Source organism: Primulina tabacum, chromosome 3, assembly GCF_025594145.1.
Source record: "Primulina tabacum isolate GXHZ01 chromosome 3, ASM2559414v2, whole genome shotgun sequence".
NCBI lineage: Eukaryota > Viridiplantae > Streptophyta > Magnoliopsida > Lamiales > Gesneriaceae > Primulina > Primulina tabacum.
Window position 1 is genome coordinate 5,471,310 of NC_134552.1, and position 23,633 is coordinate 5,494,942.

Genomic DNA, 23,633 nt, shown 5'->3' on the forward strand with positions numbered 1-23,633 from the left:
GGGCCTCATATCTCCCGGACTTAAGTATAAGAAGCCGGGACCTCATGTCTCCCGGACTTAAGAATGATCGAGCTGCGGAGCCCCGAGCCAGTTTTGAGAACCATGGACTTATAAATAACCAAGGTGCGGAGCCTTGGGCCGGGGAGCTAGTCCCGGGACTTGGGAGTGGTCGAAGTGCGGAGCCCCGAGCCAGGTTTGAGAACCCTGGGTTTATAAATAACCACGGTGCGGAGCCTTGGGCCGGGGAGCATGTTCCGGGACTTGGGAGTGATCGAGGTGCGGAGCCCCGAGTCAGGTTTGAGAACCCTGGGCTTATAAATAACCAAGGTGCGGAGCCTTGGGCCGAGTAGCATGTCCCGGGACTTGGGAGTGGTCGAGGTGCGGAGCCCCGAGCCATGTTTGAGAACCATGGGCTTATAAATAACCAAGGTGCGGAGCCTTGGGCCGGAGAGCATGTCCCGGGACTTGGGAGTGGTCGAGATGCGGACCCCCGAGCCAGGTTTGAGAACCCTGAGCTTATAAATAACCAAGGTGGGGGAGCCTTGGGCCGGGGAGCATGTCCCGGGACTTGGGAGTGGTCGAGGTGCGGAGCCCCGAGCCAGGTTTGAGAACCATGGGCTTATAAATAACCAAGGTGTGGAGCCTTGGGCCGGGGAGCATGTCCCGGGATTTGGGAGTGGTCGAGGTGCAGAGCCCCGAGCCAGATTTGATAACCCTGGGCTTATAAATAACCAAGGTGCGGAGCCTTGGGCCGGGGAGCATGTCCCGAGACTTGGGAGTGGTCGAGGTGCGGAGGCTGAGCCAGGTTTGAGAACCCTGGGCTTATGAAAATGTGTCGGGGCCTCATGTCTCCCGGACTTTAAATAAGATGTCGGGGCCTCGTACCTCCCGGGCTCAAGATAATGTGCCTGGGCCTCGTATCACCCTGGCTTTTTAACCTTTCTGCTCCTGCTGCTATATTAGTTTTATTAAAAATCAAATCACTAACCTGAAAATATTGAATCCGAATTCATTTCCGGTAGAATGAAACTTCTCTGGTTGAGCTAAATTAGGTGACTAATATAGCTGTATGCTACTGAGTGCATAGCAAATGCTCTTCATGCCAATCCGGGATAGCTGCTGAGCTTTGAGCCCATATGGAATCCACATATAAGATCTGAGTGCCGAGCTGGTCGGACTTGTATGTTTGCCAATCAGAGTTGAGCTTATTTTTGAATGGAAACCATATCTACGTCTTGAGCTCAAATTCCCACAAACGGCGCCAATGATGCGATCCTGGTGAAATGGATGAGCAGGGTCGGGTGCTCCACCGGATCGAATCAATAATGTAGTTCAGGAAAATGAGCAAGGTAGATGGATCTGTGAGCTATAGCTTCGACTGTGACCTGCAGACAGGGAGATGAACTCGTGAATGGGCCCCGGAGAGGTGTCCGGCGTGACCATTTCAATGCTTAAGTCAGCAGGTGAAGATGAATCAGTGTAGCTTAGATGAAAGTAAAGGCTACTGGTGTAAATATGTGTGTTAACATATGTGTTGGTGAATGAATTATTCTCCAGAACCAGAGAAGAAGAGGAAGCCAAAGTCCCTCAAATGAATTACATACATGCTATTTATAGGAAGGAAAATCAAGGATTACCTCGATTTATGCGTACACCTACCACTCATAGCCTTTGATGTTGACTTCCTGTTACGCCACCCTACTTTTCCATCATATCACATCAATAGGATTCTGTCAGGTACGCTTCTCGAGACAAGATTTATCTTCTGAAACACTCGAGTGCGGCACTGTTATCGAGGTGGCCCGGGTAGAATGCTTCCCGGGAGTTTATATGAGCGCCCGTGCCTATGACTGCCCGGAGAGTAGAGCATGGGCTTGCACCTGCCTGGCTCCAGAAGAATCCATCTGCAGACACACTCAGATTTGGGAATCCACTTGATATTCCGGGTCATCCATGACCCGAGCTCTTATGGGGGTATCAATAATATCTCCGAATATGTCGAATGATTAATATTCTAAAAGTCACCATACGTAGAGTAGGTCTTTGCTGAGACGATCTCGCGAATCTTTATCTGTGAGACGAGTCAACCTTACCGATATTCACAATAAAAAGTAATATTCTTAACATAAAAATAATATTTTTCATAGATGACTCAAATAAGAGATCCGTCTCACAAAATACGATCCGTGAGACCGACTCACACAAGTTTTTGCAATATTCTTAAATGAAAATGACAAAAGCTTGATAAGGTCATGTTTGTAAATTGAGTAAATGTAACAGCCCATGAATTTGAGCAGATTGAGGATGTGTTTCATCGCGTGAATAAAATACATGCACTCCATTCCTAACCTCAATCCAACTACAACCCCCACTCTTCTTCACTCCTTTCTCGTCCATCAATCTTCTTGTACTCAAAACATCCATCCATCTCCCACTAGAAGCATAAATATTAGACATCAACACATATCCTCCAGCCTTAGTTTCCACCATTGTGGACATCTTTTTACCCGTTAAATCTGCCAAGTTCTCGTCTCCAAACATCCTACAGCCACTCAGAAGGGCAGCTAAAACGTTCCCTTCAGGAGCACAATGCATATTTTCGATGAACTTCTCTGCTTCAGAAAGTCGTCCTGACCGAGCCAACATGTCCACCACGCTCGTGTAGTGTCTCTCGTTTGGTTTTATCCCGTAAATCTTCTCCATAGAATAGAAATAGTCAAGACCTTTGTCGATTAAACCACAGTGAGAGCAAGCAAATAGGACTGACAATAGCATTAATTCATTTGGAGCAACACATGAGGTTTCTTCTATTTCCAGGAACCGGGCGAGTGATTCTTCTGCAAATCCATTTTCTGCAAGCCCTTGTATCATAGCAGTCCAAGCTACCTCGTTCTTCAATTTCATTCGAGCAAAGATCTTTTTAGAACACTCTATGCTTCCAGATTTAGCATACATGTCTAATAGAGCAGTGTCCACATAAACATCTTGCTGGAACCCGAGTTTTACAGCCTTTCCATGGGCATACCTGCCTTTCTCTAACGAAGCTAAGCTAGCACAAGCTTTCAAAACACTTGAAAAAGTAGATTTGCTCGGCTGTTCTCCGGACAAAATCATCTCATTGAACACTTCAAATGTTTCAACGAAATTCTCAGTTTCTACGTAACCAGCTATCAAAGAGTTCCAAGAGATGCTATTCTTGTTAGGTATCTGATCGAAGAGCATTTTTGCTTCGGCAAGTTGGCCATTTAAACTGTAACCAGAGACCATCGAATTCCAACAGACGGTGTTTTTTCCGGAAAGTGAGTCGAACATCAAGCGCCCGGCTTTAGTATTTCCACATTTACTGTATAAATCAACAAGTGCGCTGCCAACAAATATGTTCACGTCCATACCCATTTTCAACACATGAGCATGGATATTCCTTCCCGCCTGTAAAGCCTCCAGGCTTGCTAATGCATTAATCACACTAGAATAGCACGACACATTTGGTTTAAACGAATGATGTATCATCTGTCTAAATAGACTCAATGCCTCTTCTGCATCGCCATTCTGACTGAACCTTGCGATCATTGCGCTCCAAGAAATATCATTTTTCTCGGGAATCTCGTAAAAAATTCGGCGAGCCCCACTTAAATCGCCCATTTCAACATACATGTCAAGTATGGAGGTCCATGAAATCACATCCCTTTCCTCCATCCGGTCAAAAGCTCTCCTTGCCAAGTCAACTTCACCTAACCTCAAATAAAAAGTGATCAAAGAGTTGCGAACGGATAAATAATTCTCAAAACCAATCTTAACAGTCGTCCCTAGAATACATTTTCCTAATTCAAAATCACCCAACTCTCCACAAGTCCTAATAACAGAAGTAAACGTAACTTCATTAGGCAAAACCCCAGATCGAAGCATTTTCTTGTACAGCTCAATTGCTTGAAAACTCAGCCTATTTTGAACAAATCCACTGATTGCTGCAGTCCATGAAAACACATTCAGAAAAGGGTTTCTCCCAAAATACCACATAGCTTCATCAACATATCCATGCTTCAGTAATCCCGAAATCAAGGCAGTCCAGGAGACCTCGTTTCTCTCAGGCATTTCATCAAACAACCGGCACGCTTCATTAATATTACCCCATTCGAGATTCACGTTGATCAAGCAGTTATGAACAACTAAATTGAACCCATTAAACTCCTTCAACATCCGGTCTATTTCGAATGATTTTCTCCAGTCTAAATACATGATCAGTAACTTTACGGCAATGTATTTCTGGGATGCGAGGCCCATTTTGATCAAGTGACCATGGAGGGCACTTCCATGATTGGTTAACCTCTCTTCTGTCAAATGCTGCAGCTGAGAAATGCATTTGCTTACGTAGGCTTTGAGCCTTTTTCCTGTTTTCAAAAGACATGTCATGCTGAAGATAGGCAAGCTTATACTCACTCCACGTTGAGATTGTAGCAATGCAAAATTACACGATTTTGCATGCATCTCCCATGTCCGAAAATGACAAAAAAATCAACCCAGCTGTTTCCTCGTCACCCTAGAGTTGTGTTTGTGTCGACTGATTTCAAAATTCTCTTGTTTGGATAGACTAAATTAACTTATTAGTAAATGCTTAGTGATAAAAATTAGATGAGCGATTAAGAAATATTTTGTATTTAAACTCCTCGATTGAATAAAGATGACAGCAGAGAAATTTCTCAAGCTATTATGGTCTGTTCTCACCTAAGACTGAAACCTATCAAAAACTCATTATATTATATATAACATATATTTGGTCTGGTACGTTTTTACACGATATAGAAGGAACACTGTGGTGCCGCTGAAAATTTTGCCTTCATTCGAGCTCACGAACAATTGAGTAATGCCATCACGAATTTAAACGCACCACTAGCCCGGTGATATTTCGCCTTCTCGACTTTATAAGCCACTGGCTATACTAATTATACAACCGGCACTTTCCTGTTCCTGCACAAACCCGGCACTCATCCGCGACGCCAGCAACATGGCTCAAGCAATAGTTTATTCTGTCATTTACGACATCCTGTAATACAGAGGTCTCATAAGGCCATTATACTGATAATAAACCTGTCGTCAGGAGGTTTAAGGGAAAATGCAAGCGAAAGGACACAGACGTGGAGCTGAACATGGCAAAAAAATCCATTTTGTGCAAGGTTTTTATGCACTGTGGCACATACTTATTGCCAGCTTCGAGACGAAAATTTACACTCGATGAAGTACTAGATACAAATACAATCTAATTAAGGTGAATACATTGAACACAAACAAGAAAAACCAAGAATCCTACCACGAACAGTTCGTGGAGACCGAGTGGAGCAGTAACAATGTATGATACCCCTGGATGCTCCTTTGCAGCTTCCGCCGTTAGAGATGGAATATCCTGTCAAATCCCATAGTCAGGTTCAACTACTTGGTTCCGATGCATATGATGGTATCAAAAACCAGTATATAGTTACCTTGTTCCAATGTCTTCCAGGAGACAAGAAAAATGGACTCACTATAATACGTTTCGCTCCTTGTTGAATGCATAAATCAAAGGCATCTTTGATAGACGGCTCAGCAAGTTCCTAATTTGTAAAATAATAATTTATTAGGAACTGAAAGACAAAGTTTTACTGCCATCATTTATTCATATATGGAAAATTCTTTTGCATTTTACAATCTTTCACTTAATTTAGTATACTGAAATTTATACCATGTGAGCAGGCTCCACAATAGGATATTTGGTTCTCTCTCTGAACATATCCACAAACTCATCTGTAAAAATGGTATAGAGTTAAATTAAATTACTAACATAAGCTACTTCCAATAATCAATTAGTTACTTCCAATAACCAGTTAGTAAAAAAATAGGGATACAAATCGAGTAAAGTGCCATTTCCCTCTTATGTCTCCAGAAGTTGTGATGAACTAAAAGATGAAACATAAAAGGCCATTTTACTTGAGCTGAACATACAGTCGAAACGACACCAATCTCTAAATCAAAAAGTCTTAAGAAATAATCATGAAAAATTGCCTTAGTCACAAAGTCTCTAAATTGTTACTTCCAAACCACGCTCGATCCCTTGTGCTTCATCTTCATATCCCAATACGACACAAATCAGCGTGATTCCTGACTTCATGATGACATAATTAGCTTTCACTAGTTGTTCGCCAATTTTTAAACCGTTCCATGAACAAAGGATCAGAATCTAAATTGCTAAACTCATATTCACAACCAACGGTACTAAATCACGAAGAAAAATAAAGAAGAAGCTTACTTAGCATAAGATTGGATTCGTCCCGACGCGAGCCATGATCAACAATTATCACTCCGTCACCTTCAGCAACTCCGTTCAGCGCCTTCCTGAAGCCACCATTTGCAGTGGCCAAACATAATCCCGATCGTAATTTCTCTCTTTTCAATGGATCTAGACGCAATTTCACAAAACCACGAAGTGCCCTAATCTGGACTATCCCAATTTCACTATGTCCGCATTTAATTTCGTAGAAAATGGAGATTAGAGTATGAATGTAGTATTAAAGAACGAATAAAAAATCGAAGAGCAGTGAATTCACCTCGGGAAAACAAGTGCCGACGATGCTGCTGCTTCCATTGTCAATTCTCCGGAACTCCTTTCAATGATTTCGTTGAATTTATAGACCTAATTTCAACGTTAAAATTTCAAAGCAAATAATCTATAGTAATTACTAAACATGAGAAAGGCACAACGTAACGAGACCCAGCACCGTGTGGTTCACGACTAGGGGAGAATCGAGCAGATTTGCGGGTTCAAATTATTTTGGTCCATAGTTGACGGATTTAATATTTTATTAATATAATTATATATTAAATAAATAAATTTCGAATTTTTCGAACAATAGTTCGCGAACTTGTTCAAATCTTTGGAGCCGAACTCGAACTAGAATTTTTGTTCGAACCGAATTCAAACTAAAAAATTTAGAATTTTCGAATTTCGAATCGAGTTCGAGCTCGAATAGAAATAATTCACGCTGAATTTGACATTTCATATTTTGCGTTTTTACACTCCCGTGCGCAACGAAAAACTTGGACAATTATCCATCAACTGAGTCAATATGATACAACGACTTTATGTTACACAATGTACACATATAACAATCAAGATATAAAACTTTCAAAAAAAAAATCAATATATGATGTTTGGATTTCAATTTGGTTTAAATATTTAAACTGCATCGTTTCTACTTCCTATTAAAGCAATAAATACATGTATCTACTTTTGATATCGGATCAAGATCACATATTCGATTACCATGAATTGCAATGTGACACAAAATTATTGTACAGTGGGTTGTCGAATAGCAACAATTTTCACTAACAGAACATAATAGAAAAACAATAAAGCATCCTACGTAATTTTTAAAAATCGAGTCATATTATTATCGATAAAACGATAAATGTTCTCTTTTACTAAGCAATATTTGACATATCCTCGAGACAAAACTTTTCAAGTAAATAAGAAAGTTAAATCTCGAACACATTCCCAAAGCCACCCTTCAAAATGGCAAAAGTGGATTCATTTCAAGTGATTGATTACCTTGTAGCTTCTTTCCCATTACCCAAGAAGGAGACAAACTGGAAAGATTCATTTCCAAACGATTCCGCAACATTCTTTGCATCCAGAGGCTCCACCACCCGATCCTGTGAATACTGATCTTTTTTTCTTTAGGCAAAATCTTCATCATTCAAACTTGCCTTATATATGGTGGAACCTGTTTGTTTCTGTGGTGGGTTTTCACGTTGGAGATTTGGTTTTGCTAAGGAGTTCGTTTGGTAGGCTGGATTTGAGCACATCATTTCTTGATTATTCTTCCATTAAAGCCCAATTGCGGTTATTGTGAGACATAATCAACGAGGAGCCGTACTGCTACTGATTAATGTGTTTGGGATACGTGAGAGAACATTCTAAGGTAATATCATAAATAATATTAACAATGAATAAGATGAACATCAATATTTATAATGATTTTTTTCGTAATTGAGCTACGTCCACTCTAAATCTGTCAAGGATATCACTTTTTATTAATAACAAAGTAGACAAGAAAACTGAGAACACAAAGTATTTCACTCAGAACACTTTGACGTTAACAATCACTTTCTCTCCACTGATCATATTCTTTCCAAAAATATATACACTCCTTAAGAAATCTCAAATTATATCTTTTATCTCACTGCTACACTTATTATCATAGAGGATATGATTTTATGTGATTTTGAAATGAAGAACGTATGGGTAATTTGTACGTGAAGTTTAGGGAAAAAAACAAAAAATAAAATATCATTACTTACATAATTAAACCAGACATTTTTTACTGACTCAAACCATGTGTTAATTATTTGTTAACTTGAAATCAGATATCAATGGTTGAAATTACAGAAAAAGCATGTGATTCATATGAAGAATATGTACTACTACATGAAACGTTTAATTCAATATAGTTCTATGTTTTTTTTTTTAAAATAATTGACATCATCTATTTTTCTTCAGATGTTAGTAAAATACGGGCTGGATTAGTCTACCTTATAAAACTAAGGTAACATTTTGATCTAATTTTATTAACAATAATGCTTCACATTGGAAAAATAATAATTATAATTACCATAATATAATTTTTTTGACATTGAAAAAAGATACTATTATTGACAGACTAAAAAAAAAATTTGACAAAAGGAATTTATTTTTATTTTTTTCTAGTATTTTTCTGTTTTATAGCTAAACTAGAGATGTGGCGATTTTGGTATATATATGGTGAGAATAATAATCATAATTTTAAAATAAAAATAATAATAATAATTAGTATTTTCTACCAAATTTCTCTGATAAACCCTCCTCTCCCACAGGGCTCTGCATATTTTTCTCTTGGTATTTCAGATATTTATAAGAATAGAAAACTGGCAAAACGTGCGTATTATAAATACGCACACAACGCAGGTGAAACAAACTTCTTTGCATTGCACAGTTAGACGAAACAAAGGGATCGAAACCTTAGGACCCAATTCAGATTTTGTCAGGTTTTGCTTTTATCTATCTCGATTTTAGAATGTTTTTGGTGTGAATGATGGTTTTTCGTATGAGTTTTTATTGCGGAGATCAGCTGGGTTCTTGATTATGATGGGTTTATACGATTATTTATCTATTTGTTTATTTCTTTTTGCTGTGATTGGATTGTCAAATCAAAAACTATAGTGATATATGTGTTTCTTCTGTTGTTGTGGTGGATAGTTAATAGAGAAGTTTCCCAAGCTTTGTTGAATTTTGGGCTTCACTTTATTCTTGATTGAGTTTGGTTGTGATTATGCAATGCTGGACAGCCAGGGATCAATATAAATAGTTTTCTCAGCAAAATCTTCTGTAATGTCGTTTTGCACGCTTGTTTTTACCTCCTACAAATTTCTGCTGTATAAGAACGGATATGGTCGAGGTGCAACTGTTTTTCGAAAGAATTGAGCTTGTGTTTTGTGTTTTAAAGACCGATTGTAGAAAGCTATATGTCGGGTATGAGTTATGTCATATGTCGTTTATTTTCAACTCTCTGTGTTATGCATGTTAACGGTCTTGATAGTCCCAACAATTAGACCATCTAAATAATTCAAATATAATTTAAGCCATAACAGTAAATGGAGTAAAGACAGATCATTCAAGGAGAGCAACTGACAAGAGAGTTCTCCTTCGAGCTGTTTTCAAGTATGCAACTTGAGTAGACTTACACATGGAATAATGATTGAAGAAGATTTTGAGATTCTGCAATTAATTTTCCATTTCACAAAATTTAATGCTGAGAGAAATCAATTTTAATGTTGTTTTTACTTATCGATTGACACGCGTTAGCATGTGCTTGAAATCAATTACTTGGTTCGTCTGAATTACTGTAGTAGTGTATCAATGCCAAACATAGATCTGAAGCAAATACATACCACAATGAATGTCTGTTCTTAACTATTGATATGCCACAGAAACCTACTCTGTTGCTTTCAAGTGTGGCAATCAAGCATATCCCCGATATTCCGAAATTGTCAAAAAGAAAAGGATTTTCTTGTAGACTTCCTGATTTGGTAGTAAACGAAAGAGCGCAATGTTTTGAAATAGATTGAATTCAAATTCTAGTAAATAGCTGGCTTGAGCTTAACTTAATATGAGAAAAAAAATCTTTTCAGATCTTGGTGAGATTCTGCTCTTATAGACTTCCTGATTTGGTAGTAACCAAAAGGGCGTGATGTTTTGAAATATATTGAATTCAAATTCTAATAAATAGCGAGCTTGAGCTTAACTGAATATGAGGAGAAAAAAATCATTTCAGATCTCGATGAGATTCTGCCATTAACAATCCCGGTATATTCGTAGATCCAGTTCTTCTTTTAGTCCTCTTTATCTTTTTGTCTTGTGTTGTTGTTTTGGAAATTTCGCAGTTATATTGAGAGCTTATGTATAACTCGTCTTTGTGCTTACGCATTCTCACCTTATAACTTTTTGAATACCGATAAATTTTGAACTGTTACTTGGTAATTCACGATGTTAATAAGATTTTCTTGTCATAGTAATAGTGTTCCATTATTTATTTATTTATTTGTTACTGTTGACAAAATCAGTAACTGCTTAATCATATATTTTTTACTCATATCCTATTGTGGATCTAACCGCCTTTCTATATAGGCGTACATCTTTCAGGTGACCACCATTCTGGTCAACTATGCGAGTTAATTAACTCTCCCAGGAAATAAGTCTGTAAACTTTGCTACGACACATCAATAATACATTATACTCATCGAAAGGATTTCATGGAAGCGAGAGTTTCTTCTCAAAATTTAGGCATTTTGGCTTCTGATGTACTCAGTGATACTGGGAAGAAAGAAACCAGTGAAGGTGAAGGTGAGGATGTTGAGCGGAACCATAAACATCGTAAACGGGCAGCACATTCTCAATCTTTAGATGGGAATTCTCTTGATCTTTTTTTTACCAGGCCTTATAGGAAAAGGGGTAAGCCTTTTCAAAATGGTTATTGTGACAAGGGCGACGACATGACTTAAGGGAGAGAGTTGCTGTCAAGGTTTGAGAGGAGATGTCCAAATCAGGCCTCATTTTCCAGAGCTCACATGGATTTAAATCAAAGAATAAGTAAAAATCAGCCACTTCCTCGTGAAGCTCACACTGTTAGAAGTAGGGGAAAAGAATTTGGGGCATGGGTCCCACATGATTATAGGCTTGGCTCAGTGGATCTTACATCTCATATGTTTTCACTAGGACCTGTTCCTTCTGGTCTGGTTGCAGGTAGGGGGATGCCAAACATCGCTAATGCACAGAGTTTGTCTTGGAATGCATTTGGACTGCTTCCAGGAGCACCTAATGGTGGGTTGGATGCACTTCATTCATGTGGCTTGCAAGCGGCTCTCAGGCCATCCATTAGTCCATCGGTGAATATTGGCATTCCACAGAAACATTGTAGAGACTTTGAGGAGCTTGGGTTTTGCTTGAGAGGGAACTTATGCCCAATGGAGCATGGTGTTAATCGTATTATTATTGATGATGTTCAGGTGTGTGTACCATCCAGTTGTTTAATGTTTATTACAGGGAATTCGCTTCAACTTTTGAAATGCTTGATGCATTTTTTGAAAATTTTACTTATTATTCAAGAGTTGATTACTCGATTACGGTGTTTCAAATGTCTGTGTTCAGGAACATAGTATGTGTTCTCACTGGTTGTATACATGGGTAGAATTTGCCACTTCTAATTAGTGATAATTCTTTAATTTGTCTGTCTCAATGCCCATGATCTTTTATATCCAAAATGGTTCATGCTGTTCCTCATATTTTCTATGGGCTTGGCATGTCTGAACTGCTTCACTAACAATTGTTTCTAAAATTGCAGAGCCTTTCTCAGTTCGATCTCCCTGTTTCACTTCCTGGTTCGGAGCTTATGGGGACTTATTCTGGACAAGGTACTTTACCTGTAACTGCTGTTTCTTCAGATTCTTTTGCGAATACAAGTAGCAAGCCTGGATCAAATCAAGATGGTTTGGGCCTTACATGTGGTTTTGCAGGTGATTCGTTGGTAGGGGGGTCTGATGTGTATGATCCTGATCAGCCTTTATGGACAAGTGATAACCCTGCAACTTCATCACTTCCATCACTTAATCAATTCAATGCTGATAAAACAGAGCCTTTCCTGGATATGAACCCTGCTGATAGGCCACACATTGAACCATCTGAAGGATTTGATGAGAGTCCAGTCAGAAGTGCCACTGCTTCTGGATCTCTAAGTACATCGGTGTGGAGGAGAATAGGTATCTCAAAAAATAGATTAGGGGTGAAGGAGAAAAAGGATTCTGAAGAAAAGGAGGCACTAAACGCTGATCTTCAAGGTGTTTCTCCATGGGAGAAGCAGGTCAAGGTAACTGATGAATGTCCACAAGTTAAAGAAGTGCCTCTTAAACCATATGGTAATTTTGCTCATGACGGCCAAAAACCATCACATAAGGCAGTTTGTACTCTGTTTGTCAATGGAATTCCCTGGAAAGACAACAAAAGGAAATCTCTTCTCACCCATTTCCGGAAATTCGGTGAGATCATTGACATTTATATTCCAATGCATAGTGAACGGGCTTTTGTTCAATTTTCAAAAACAGAAGAAGCAGAAGCTGCCTTGAAGGCACCTGATGCTGTAATGGGGAATCGTTTCATCAAACTCCGGTGGGCAAATCGAGATAACATTTCGAATGATACAATAAACAGTGTTGGTTTGTCAACAACTCCTCTTGGAGTGACGCTTGGTCCTGATTTTTCCTACCCTTCTGACAAGCGGAAAGAATATCCTTATTCTTCAGGTATCAAGGATGGTAGCATCCATATGTCTGTTTCTCAAGTGCCAGTCAATGAACATCCTAGGCCTGTCAGCTATAATGGTCCCAAAACCTGTTCTATACAACAAAAGAAGCTGGAGGACTTGGAACTTTTAAAGGAAGAACTTCGTAAAAAGCAGGAGATGCTTGATCAGAAACGAAATGAATTCCGGCGCCAGTTAGACAAACTTGATAAACAAGTAAGCAGCCACATTTCTTCATCCAGGCCATGATACAATAAAATGTTTTGAAGAAGTTTTTGGATCCTTGCCTTGTTATTTATCCTTTTCCTTGCATAAATTATTTCTAAATAGTAAACATGTATCATGTGGCTAAAGTTTGTGTGTGATTTTATATTTAATATTCTTATCTTCTCTGGTTGTTGTGATTGTAAATGGACATGTTGTTGCCGCCCCAGTATTACTTGCAACGTTATAAATACACTTACCTTTGTATTTCTCTGTAAAACTCCGTGGCGGAAAATAATCATGTGTGAAAATTTTAGAGCATATGACTCCAAGAATAAGTTATTGCTCCCTAAAAATTTTTTGTTTTGCAGTCTACAGCTTCAAAAGCAGAAACTGCTGTATCATCACCAAGAATTAACAATTTTATGTTTTGCAGTCTACAGCTTCAAAAGCGGAAACTGCTATATCATCACCAAGAATTAACACAGTTGCTGAGAATGTTGAACTGGCTGAACATGCTTTGCCACATTCTTCTTCAACTTCGACTGCAGTTGCACGTGAACGTTTGAGCTTGAGACCTTCAAGTCATCCCTGGGCACCTCTGGCACCTTTTGTAGCAAACAGATTCAAACTTGACAATCGCCCTACGGCTTTCAAAATTGTCTCACCATTGCCTGCCGGCCTGACAAATGTAAATCCTATCATTCTAATCTGTTTCTCTTTCTTGGATTATTTTACTGGCTAGTACATGTAAATGTGTTGCTTTGAACTTTTAAATTGCATTGGATGGAGTGATCTGAATTTGAGAGAGAAGGATTTGATATATGAATTTCAAATGACTCCATTTGTGGAGAATTTGAATTCTATTATAATTACTCATGTCCAAGCTCATAGTGAGGTGAGATATTTCAAATTCATGGAATTCAAAACCAGTCTAACAAGTTCAAATCCTTTAACCCAAGGGAACCCTTGTGGTCTCCTTCCAAGATCATAAGACCAGTGACCGGTAGAGCTGCCTGCCTTATCTCCGTCTCTGTAACACTCGTTGGTCCAAAAAAGCGCGATTGCCTTTGTTATCATTGTGGAGATGCAGAGAGAGTGGAGAAGAAAGAGATCAATGTAACTTACCATACGAGTTCAGAACTTAGAATTGTATGATAATTATCTTCAAGAAGACAAGAACTGTTCTGAATGCTGTGCTTTGGTTGTGTATTTTCTTTTTGGTTAGATCTGCATTTTCTTGTCATTGTTCCAGCTTATAGTCATTTATAAATCTTTCTTTTTAGGCTGCTTCTCTGGAAGAAAATTTCAATACTTACGGCGATCTTTCTTCCGTGGAATTGGAAGAATCGCGGACCAAAGAGGGTAATGATGCTCCATCAGCCCGTGGTGTTTCAGCTCGAATCTCTTTTGCAACTCGTCGATCAGCTGAGAAAGCATTCGTAAAGGGTAAGTCCTGGAAAGGCTACCCTTTGCAGTTCACATGGTTCAAATCTAATACTTCTGCCAAAGAAGGTGATGCCCCTGGTAACCCTTCATCCCCGAAGTAACTGCAGCCATTCATTCTCAGAATTCTGCTGCCTCAGAAAATTGTGAACCAGAAAACGTTACAGCGAGAAGTGGTGTTGAATCTGCTGATTCGAGTAAACATTCTACGTCTGCTTAACCTCGATTTTAACCAAAATAACTACATGTTTCCTTGAAATTCTTGAGGCGGTGGTACATAGAGAAAATTTTGATTGTGAAATTAGTATATATGTAAAGAGATAGTGATTCGGTTTTGTTCTATTCAATACATGCACATTTTTTTGTATGTTTTGTTTTACATCTTTTTTCTGCTTATGCGATTACACTAGAGTTGATAGAATATATGAACACGAGATCAAAGGGTCACGTGGTTAATTCTCCTTGTCAACGCTTTTTGTTCGAACATATTGCGAGTTGATAGAATATATGATAGAAAATATAATGAAAGTTAAATAATCACGAGTTTAATTTCTCTTTATCAACTCATTTAGAAGGTAATATATTACATGGATGTTTTGGTCAAAAATTGGAAAAAAAAATCGTAATTGAGAAAAAATTGTAATTGAGAAATTATTTACATTCGAATTCATTGTCAATAATAATCCCAGTGACAATTGAATATCAATTAATTATGAATTTTTTAGTTTTTTAATTTCATATTTTGAGTTTCTTTGGTTATTTCAACAAATTCTAATAAAAAGTTATAGCAACAATTTATATCATATTTTTCAATTTTTTATATATATTTAGTTATTTATGATATTTATATAAAATAAAAAAATAAAAATAAAAATTGTATTAATGAGAAACTATGAAATATATTTTTTGGTTTATTTTTAATTTATTTTAATAATATCTCAGGTCAATTTTGTACCGAAAATAGGTAGTTAAAACCTAGTTTGTCATAAATATAATATCATTATGTAATTTTATTTCATATTCATAGTAGTGCTCGCATACTACAATTAATACTGTTTATGATTAATTACACTCTTTATAACAAATACTCTGATATAATTAACTTTAATTATTTAAACATTAATTAAACAAATAAAATAAATTTCAAATATATTTATTATTAACTTAATTAATATGGATGAATTTCTTTAAAACAAAGAAAGATATATTTGAATATATTAAAATTAATAAATTTAAAATTCATAAATCCAAACACATCCTTAATATTCATTTTCTCCAAATTTCCATAATCTTTATTAGTTTGTTTCCAATGGTTTCACCATTTGAAGAAATGAATTGTCTAAGACATAAATAATGTATTTAATAAAAATTAATTGGAATGAAAATCAAACCACTAATCACTAATTAAAGAATAAAAAATTATATAAATGTATTATCAACAAATTAAATCGAATAATTAGAAAACATAAGTAGAGGATATTAATCGATTCATTTAATTCCCCGTCATTTCCTACATTCCTTAATGAATATTGTTGATATCTATTTTGACAAAAATTTGTGTGAAACGATCTCACGAATCGTATTTTGTACGACAGATCTCTTATTTAAATCATCCATAAAAAAATATTACTTTTTATGCTAAGAATATTACGTTTTGTAAATAAATATCGATACTGTTGACTTGTTACAAAAATATCGATACTGTTGACTAGTCTCACAGATAATAATTTGTAAAACTGTCTCAAGAGACCTACTCATGATAATTTGTAAAACTGTCTCAAAAGACCTACTCACCTATTTTTATATAACGCATTGGGAGATCTATATAACTTAATATCATTTGCTAATAACCAAGTAGAGACTGAATTTTAAAATATATATTAATTTGCATACGAAAAATAAGAGGAAATTATATTTGAACAAAAAGAAACGAACTTGGATGAATGGGATATCGGTTGGGAGTTGCAAAGCAAATGTTCTTCAATCAAATTTACCAACAAACAAGCAGAGATACACTGAACAAAACACACAGTTACACTTCTGTGTTATTATTATTATTACTACTACTACGAGCCCGGTTGGTTCAAGCAGGCCGACCGGCACCTGCACCCACAGTTGGGCCAGCTTCTCGCCCTCCTTCCTGACCTTTAGCCTTGATTGTTTCTCCCGCTTGCCTCGTTTTATCTCCCACTTGAGCCGTTGCTTCCTGCACCCGCCGCTTCGCATAGTCCAGCGGCTCCCTTCCAGTGGCCTGGCGGAACGAATTCAAGACCCAGGAGAGGGACGAGAGTCCTGTGAGCCCAAATGCCCCGGATGTCAAGAACGCGGTCACTGTCCCGGCGATGAGGATGGCGGCGGGAACCAGAACTGGGCTGAAGATGAGGAAGACCGGGGTGGCGACGGCGAGGCCGATGAGAGATCCGGCGAGTGTGATCCCCGCGAGGGCGAGGAGGGTCCCGCTGACTGGAAGGAGGGTGACTATGGCGATCACTTGGGAGGCGGAGGGGCCCTTTTGTGGAAGGATATTCTTGAGGCCGCCTTCGTAGCGGTGCTGCTGCTGCTGCTGCTTGGGGATAGAGTTGGTACTGTTGACCACGATCACGATCTCGATCTGCCATGATGAGAAATGAAGAATCCAGAGAAGTGGAATAAATGAGCGAATGGATAGAGGTGAGGAGTCGGGGCGAGGATTTATGGAAGAAGGGGAAGTGACACGTGTTGAGCTGAGGGCTTGCATGGATTACATGTTGCGTGTTACGTTGCCACCCCTGAGTTTCTTGCGTGTTTTTTGTTTTTATTTATCACATGCTATGGTATGGGTTGAATCTTCTTTTGGCATTTTCCAAACAAACTAAGCTTAAATTTTCAAACAAAAAATATGTTACTTCTAAGATATAATTTTAAAATTAAACAAATTATGATTTTCAATAATTTCTAAAGTGTTCTATTTAATTTAAAGTCGAAAATGAATTTTACTCCAAAAATAATATTCTATACAAACACGACACATGCATATAAAGAATAGTACGTATTCTATATCGATCACTATAAATTATAAAATCATTACAGGCCAGAAATCACAAACTATGTCAATTTATGCATATTTAACGAATCCATTCAATTATGTTGAGTTTCTATGCGAATGTTTATTTTCAGAATACACCTAAACAAAATGCAACTTGGTAAAAAAAGAGAGGAAAAAAGAGATCAAATGCGCTAAATGAGGGGGAAAAACTTACTTTTTAATTCACCATTAAAATTATGATATTATACTGTTTAGATTGTTTGAAACCATCTCAAATTCTTTACAAAAAACCCAATCTCATTCACTTCGCCCCAATATCAAATTTATACAATTAGCTTAGATTTTTTGTTTTTACAGTATCTTATTTATCCATTAGCTCAAGATAATTAAAACTATATTGAAAGTTTAATATGTTTTTCAGGTTTGAAGTTTGCCACGCTTCACAACATTTACTGAGATAAATCCATTTGGAATTGGCAAAGAATGCAAAACCTTCATGAATTCTAAAACTGCCTAAACTAGAGTTTACATGCATCCTATTTTTCAGACAGAAGGGAATGAACATCTTCTGTCAAATAAAAAGTACATAATTTTTCTGAGATAATGCTCGACAAAAATGTGATTTTTCATCCCAAGTATATCAAATCACTCTATCGATAAGCCTGCCGCAGAGTGCCAGCATATACAGCAACAGAGACAGAGGCATTAACTATACAACAGTTAAAATTCATCTAAAAAAAGAACGCTTTATCAGGAAACAGAAAAGTAATCTCGGATTGTCTTTCTCTTCAATGAAGATGGAGGATTAAGAACAGATGAAGGGCTATTTGTGTCGGTTTCGGGGTTTTTTTCTAAATGTTCTTTTACCTCAAAGCTCAAAGAAAATGGTTTCTTCTGGGATTTTGGGGTGCAGACCTCAGGCAGAATGAGTGCAGCTGCAGGTGAGTTGACATGGCGTCTTTCATCTGAGAGTCTACAGTCTCTTTCGTATTGATCGGCCACAAACAATTTTCTCTGTTTCATGCTCGGAAATGCCATGATCCTCTTTCGACTTGATGAAGGAGATCGTGTGTTTGAGTAACAACTACTCGGAATGTTCCAAAAACGAACCTAACAGATTTTTGGAAACTTAGATGCATGTTTCAAGAATGTTTGAGGTTGCTCTCACCAACATTTAAATAAAAAACAGTATGCTATGAATGCAATGTCAGAATCTAGTATATCTTTACTGGGGTGACCCAAGATTTTAGTCTAGCGGGAAGAAGGCCAATGACCTTCCCCCTCTGGTAGTCTGGTTCACCTCTATATCGGTGGCGAGAATTTTAAGAATAACATAAAATAGATCGAATAATTGTCTAGCTTACAGTAAAATCATCTGAGCAAGTAGCTACTTTCCCCGTCTCGGAAGGACACCTAGCGGGAGTAAATTATAATTAGAAGTTAGATTTTCGCCGTAGCACACAATAATGTTTATTCTAAATCTTACCAGTCCACTGCTGTGACTTCTCCATCGTGGCTTTTCAAAATGATAGGATCCAGATGAGGATTATTCACCTGCCATATATAGGCATTACCATCACTAGAACCACTGAGAATGTGAGCTGCATTGGGACTGATTGCAGCCTGTAATAAGAGTAATTGTCATATTTATCAGACAGTCAAGTATCAACAACTGAGTTTAAAGCCTAAATGTTTAAATAATTGTACCTTTACGAAAAATGATTCGATTCTACCACCAGAGAAAGCTCTTATTGGTCCCTTTTCAAGTTGGAGTACATTATATAGGTATATTCTGCAATAACAAAAGGCAGCGTTGCTGAATACAACAAGAATGTGCGGTCACATCAAGAAATGATAAAAATGAAACTCGAGATTTATTTTCATGCAGGATGTTTATATGGCAGTGTATGATATCATTAGAGGTGGTGCTTGTCAAATGAAGACATTCTTCGAGAATCCTTTTTTTTCCACCTGTGATCCATGCATGAGGCCGTAATGAACACTCCATTTAAATCTTGAGACAAGCTAGAAATGCCACTCGAACGTCTTCCCTGCAAAAGAATAATTTTGTTACTCTGAAATTCATTGTGAATTTAATCTTTAGGAACTACAAGATCAATGGGAGATATTTATGGCATTTCAAATGAGGCACATTTTGGAAATCCAAATAAATATCTGAACTGCCGCAGATAATCATCTGTGTTATACTACTTAAGTGCAAATACTGTAAAGTTCAAGGCAGAAAAAATGAAGTTACTCAGTATGTAGAGAAAGACCTTACCCTCTCACTTAATGATTCCAGCTTAGGGCATGCATGAGTAATTGGAGCTTTAAGATGCCTGGTGTCCCAGAATTTAACAACGCTGAGTGTTTTAGGGAAATTGAGAAAGACACTGTCGTTAATATAAAGCTCCAAACACACAAAACCACATGGTTATGAATCATCAAAAAGCCTCACGTACCTGTCAACTGCTCCAGCAGTAGCAACAGAAACTTCATCCTTGAGGAAAAGAACTGATGTGATGCTCATGGACTCAGCCTGGCAAAAAAACTTCCTTCAGTTGACGAAAAAGTAGAACACGAGAACAAACAGAGCAATGAATAAGCAAACCTACCTTTGTGCGCCTACGTCGTCTTCTACCAGGAGAAATATGAGCCTCATGAACTACAGAAGTGGGCCTGCAAAATAATTTGGGGTAGTAAAACCAAAGGCTCAAGTTTATTCCACTGACATCATATTAGTAATGAAATTTCATTGTGAACCCGATCTTAGACCAACCATGAATTATTTCATATGTTTGTAATCAAGAGTTGCATACTGGAATACATAGATAAGCAAAAAAGAACAATATATTGTTCAAGTGTTTCTATTTTATTCGGCTGGATGAAAAGAAGCTGAAAATTACCACATGCGAAAATTCTGATGAGTATTTTTGGAGGACCTGATGTCCCATAGAGCAAATGACCCATCTCTTGAACCAGATACGACAATATCTGTTGAGCAGAAAATTAAATGGATAAACCAGTGAAATTGAACGCATGAAACTGAGTGCGAACTGCCATTTTTTATATTAAACAATTAAATGTCAGATAGAAAAAAAAAAGGAGAGATGAAGAGATTCTACAAAACTAAAGCATGAGGCAGGACTGTATGACCATGAATTTACCATGATTAGTAGGATGACAACTAATTGATTTTATGCTTCCAGTGTGCCCCATCAATGCTCTAATGCATTTTTTATCTTGTGCATCCCAAACTTTAATCTGCTCAAAAGGCAGATTTTGAGCCATGATAATCAATTCAAGTAACCATAAAAATATAGAGAGCTCTTTTTCTTCAGTCTTTTAACAGACTTGTGAGGATGGAAACAAAATTAGTGCATTTTTTCAGGATTAACTACATATGAAGGGCGCTAAAGCTTTACATTATATATTAAAACCATCTATTATGGAATAAGGATCAAATGATAATAGAATTCACAAGAGATTGGTGACTCACACTTTGATCTCCTGAAGCAGTTACAATATTTGTATCCTCCTGGAGAAAATCAAGCAATACTTTACTACTCTGAAGGAATCTATGCCAGTTAATATCCAGATATGAAGAACTACCGAGATAAGCTAGTTTCTTTTGTTCAAGATTTTATTTAAGACTTCAATTATGGCAATAAATTATCTTCTAATTGTTGTCAATCATCAATATGGAGCCGCCCAGCTGAAGGTAACTTTTAGATTTATTCAGGGAATCACTTCACTTGCTGTATTGGTGTCCTGCAAACTTATGTTCACATAACTTAATATTACTCTTATGCCCAAAACTTCAAATTAATTTTTCTAAACTGTATGGGTCTTTCCCTTATTTGGAAGCATTCTTGTAGAGATCTGAACAAATAGAAGTACCATATATTCTTTCTAGTTTGAATTTTAAAATCAGATGTCCATACAAACGTGGTAATTTTGATATCTTCAAATGATTGATCATACAAACGCACAATTAGGAGTTTTTCAAATAATTGTTCATATTTATGTGGTATGTTATACTTAACTTCGATACATTTTCTATTAAAAAAACACATTTAACTCTACATCCTCTTACAAGAGAACTTAAAGGATTGAATAATTTTTTCTTCACACATAAGATTGTATGAGAGCTTAAAGGGTTGAATATACTTTGGTTCATAGCTTAATGTTGTACATGATCTACTGGAACTCTTTCATTATAGTTGTGAACATTTAAACGATGTAAGAATAACAGAATAAATAGTTGGACAAATGCAAAAGTGAGTAGGCAGGCACCTTGATCCAGCATACATCAAATATGGCATTATCATGGGCAACCCATTCGCAAACCTTGGATTTTTCTGCAGAAACACAAAGGAATCAAAAACCGAAACCTTATCACGCCATTAATGTTCTATCCGCACTTTAACTTGCCTGCGTTCTCATATAATGAGGATAAATCCGAAAATTTGCCTCGAGTATGAAGTAGGTTGACATAACCTCGTTCATCGGTTAGAGCTAGAATATGAGCATTTCTACTCGTCTGTAGCACACATTAATACAATGTCACAACAAAACTCCGCAAAAAGAACAAACGTGCATGCAATTACTACAAGAATACTCCAAAATCAACCTTGCAGAACGACAAGGCCATCGGAGGAGAGGGTTCACCGAGGTGCTCGACTGCCACAGCTCCGATTGATTCGAGATCTTGTAAATCGCTGCTGCCCACATAGGGACGCTTTCTTACTGCAAGTTAACAATGTTAAACACAGAAAAACTTCACGCCCATCTATGGCACTGAATTTCCGAAGAAATATTGAAAGGTTACCTCGAAATCCATTGATTTCTCTGGATCTGATGTCTTGGAAGAATGATTTAGGTTTGGAGATCTCCATATCCGCGCTGCGTGTGGATTACTTCTGTAAACCCTCGCACATTCACGTTGATGAAGGTTTGCTCCGCGTTGGCGGGAGACCTGGGGATAGGTTTCGATTTGGCGCGATACATATTGTGCTTGTGCGAGCCGGGAAATTCAAAAAAATTTGGCTCCTCGCACGCATTATATTGGTTGACGGTGCCAAATTGCAATTTGACCCCTACAAAATCCCAATATTTCAAAGTACTTCTAACTAAAAAAACTATCCAGTGATTTAGATTGAATAACTAAATTTAAAGCTAAAGAAATTATGCTAAGGATCTATGTTAATAAAATGAAAGTAAGACGACTAAATGTCGATTTGCGTGCATGATTATCTGATTTCAGTTTCTAGAAATTCAAGTCCACCTGGATCGTCAATATATTTGCATTTCTTTCTTATAGGAGATTGAGAGTTGAACGAGAAAAAACGAAAGGGATGGAGATATTTACACGGTTTATTTGGAGAAAAAATTTTAAATGGTCGACCCGTCGGTCCGAGTCCAAATCGACCCGACAGACGACCGTTGCACAACCGTTACATCATCATGATCGTTGATTGTCGATAACCACAAAATCGTGGTCGTTCATTTTTTTCAAAAAAATATAATTCAAACAACGGTCGACCCTGACAATTCAAACTCGCCGGATTGATAAATTACCATTTGACCGTGACCGTTGATCTCCAATAAACACTTGATCTGTTGATTGTAATTGACTGGCCTTACAATTTTAAAAAATTAAACAAATCCAACTCGCCGAGTTCGACCCTTCCAACCTCACGACTATCTAGGTTTTAAAAACTAAAACCGTTCACGGTCATGTTTTTGGCCAAAACCGTTGACCACCGGTCAGTTTTGTTGATTTTCTTAATGTATTTGTTAATTTGCACTATCTCTTTATCATAAACTATGTTATACACTTATACGGAATGTACAAGTTATTGTTTTATGTGTGTGATATTCCTTGTTCATGTTTATCTGAATCATCTGACATATTCATCAATCACACTACATGATTTATTTGCGTTTGATAAATTTTTTTATCACTCATATTACACAATCAACCCATATTTTTTAGAGAAGTTAAATTAAATTAGTATGTATGAATAGGAGTGAACATAATATGAAACGGAAATTAGCATACACAAATCGGGAAAAAAATGAAATTTTTATATGCTAAT

The 23,633-nt window shown here is 37.3% G+C and overlaps 4 protein-coding genes and 1 pseudogene across 5 annotated transcripts; 1 reads left to right on the top strand and 4 right to left on the bottom strand.

The window, feature by feature from the left end:
• Positions 1-933: 933 nt before the first annotated feature.
• On the bottom strand, positions 934-4,531 carry LOC142539566 (pentatricopeptide repeat-containing protein At2g13600-like). The gene has a single exon (XM_075645120.1). It carries the CDS (start codon positions 4,483-4,485, stop codon positions 2,251-2,253), a length of 2,235 nt encoding a protein of 744 aa, XP_075501235.1. The 5' UTR covers positions 4,486-4,531; the 3' UTR covers positions 934-2,250.
• Positions 4,532-4,865: 334 nt separating this feature from the next.
• Positions 4,866-6,779, bottom strand: LOC142539568 (sirohydrochlorin ferrochelatase, chloroplastic-like). 2 transcript variants are annotated; one of them, XM_075645123.1, is made up of 6 exons: positions 6,576-6,779; positions 6,278-6,363; positions 5,714-5,775; positions 5,475-5,585; positions 5,306-5,398; positions 4,866-5,041 (listed from the first exon to the last, which is right to left on the bottom strand). In XM_075645123.1, exons 1-6 carry the CDS (start codon positions 6,611-6,613, stop codon positions 4,937-4,939), a joined length of 495 nt encoding a protein of 164 aa, XP_075501238.1. In that variant the 5' UTR covers positions 6,614-6,779; the 3' UTR covers positions 4,866-4,936. The 2 variants fall into 2 exon arrangements, with proteins under 2 accessions (XP_075501238.1, XP_075501237.1); XM_075645122.1 differs by having other exon boundaries at positions 6,278-6,483; positions 6,576-6,778.
• A 2,064-nt stretch (positions 6,780-8,843) lies between these two features.
• On the top strand, positions 8,844-14,955 carry LOC142539567 (zinc finger CCCH domain-containing protein 41-like). Its single transcript, XM_075645121.1, has 6 exons — positions 8,844-9,051; positions 10,691-11,568; positions 11,904-11,973; positions 12,076-13,073; positions 13,498-13,752; positions 14,348-14,955. The coding sequence occupies exons 2-6, from the start codon at positions 11,131-11,133 to the stop codon at positions 14,609-14,611; spliced, it is 2,025 nt and encodes a 674-aa protein (XP_075501236.1). The 5' UTR covers positions 8,844-9,051; positions 10,691-11,130; the 3' UTR covers positions 14,612-14,955.
• Positions 14,956-16,462: 1,507 nt separating this feature from the next.
• On the bottom strand, positions 16,463-17,125 carry LOC142538865 (oleosin H1-like; annotated as a pseudogene).
• Positions 17,126-18,002: 877 nt separating this feature from the next.
• Positions 18,003-22,437, bottom strand: LOC142539570 (uncharacterized). Its single transcript, XM_075645125.1, has 15 exons — positions 22,364-22,437; positions 22,166-22,281; positions 21,967-22,075; positions 21,829-21,893; positions 21,032-21,070; positions 20,700-20,796; positions 20,439-20,526; positions 20,148-20,211; positions 19,995-20,071; positions 19,814-19,895; positions 19,504-19,583; positions 19,240-19,324; positions 19,019-19,155; positions 18,897-18,945; positions 18,003-18,642 (listed from the first exon to the last, which is right to left on the bottom strand). The coding sequence occupies exons 1-15, from the start codon at positions 22,428-22,430 to the stop codon at positions 18,283-18,285; spliced, it is 1,515 nt and encodes a 504-aa protein (XP_075501240.1). The 5' UTR covers positions 22,431-22,437; the 3' UTR covers positions 18,003-18,282.
• Positions 22,438-23,633: the final 1,196 nt, after the last annotated feature.

Excerpts from the sequence above, each read along its gene's own strand:
- LOC142539566 (XM_075645120.1), bottom strand. The coding sequence starts at position 4,485 with ATGCATGCAAAATCGTGTAATTTTGCATTGCTACAATCTCAACGTGGA.
- LOC142539568 (XM_075645122.1), bottom strand. The coding sequence starts at position 6,613 with ATGGAAGCAGCAGCATCGTCGGCACTTGTTTTCCCGAG. Across the intron at positions 5,776-6,277 it reads CGAATCCAATCTTATGCTAA|ATGAGTTTGTGGATATGTTC; the intron begins GTAAGCTTCTTC and ends CCATTTTTACAG. Across the intron at positions 5,042-5,305 it reads GTCTCCACGAACTGTTCGTG|GATGTCGTAAATGACAGAAT; the intron begins GTAGGATTCTTG and ends TCTGTATTACAG.
- LOC142539567 (XM_075645121.1), top strand. The coding sequence starts at position 11,131 with ATGGATTTAAATCAAAGAATAAGTAAAAATCAGCCACTTCCTCGTGAA. Across the intron at positions 11,974-12,075 it reads GGGGACTTATTCTGGACAAG|GTGATTCGTTGGTAGGGGGG; the intron begins GTACTTTACCTG and ends GTGGTTTTGCAG. Across the intron at positions 13,753-14,347 it reads TGCCTGCCGGCCTGACAAAT|GCTGCTTCTCTGGAAGAAAA; the intron begins GTAAATCCTATC and ends CTTTCTTTTTAG.
- LOC142539570 (XM_075645125.1), bottom strand. The coding sequence starts at position 22,430 with ATGGAGATCTCCAAACCTAAATCATTCTTCCAAGACATCAGATCCAGA. Across the intron at positions 20,527-20,699 it reads TTGTCATCCTACTAATCATG|ATATTGTCGTATCTGGTTCA; the intron begins GTAAATTCATGG and ends TCTGCTCAACAG. Across the intron at positions 20,072-20,147 it reads GACGACGTAGGCGCACAAAG|GCTGAGTCCATGAGCATCAC; the intron begins GTAGGTTTGCTT and ends TTTTTTTGCCAG.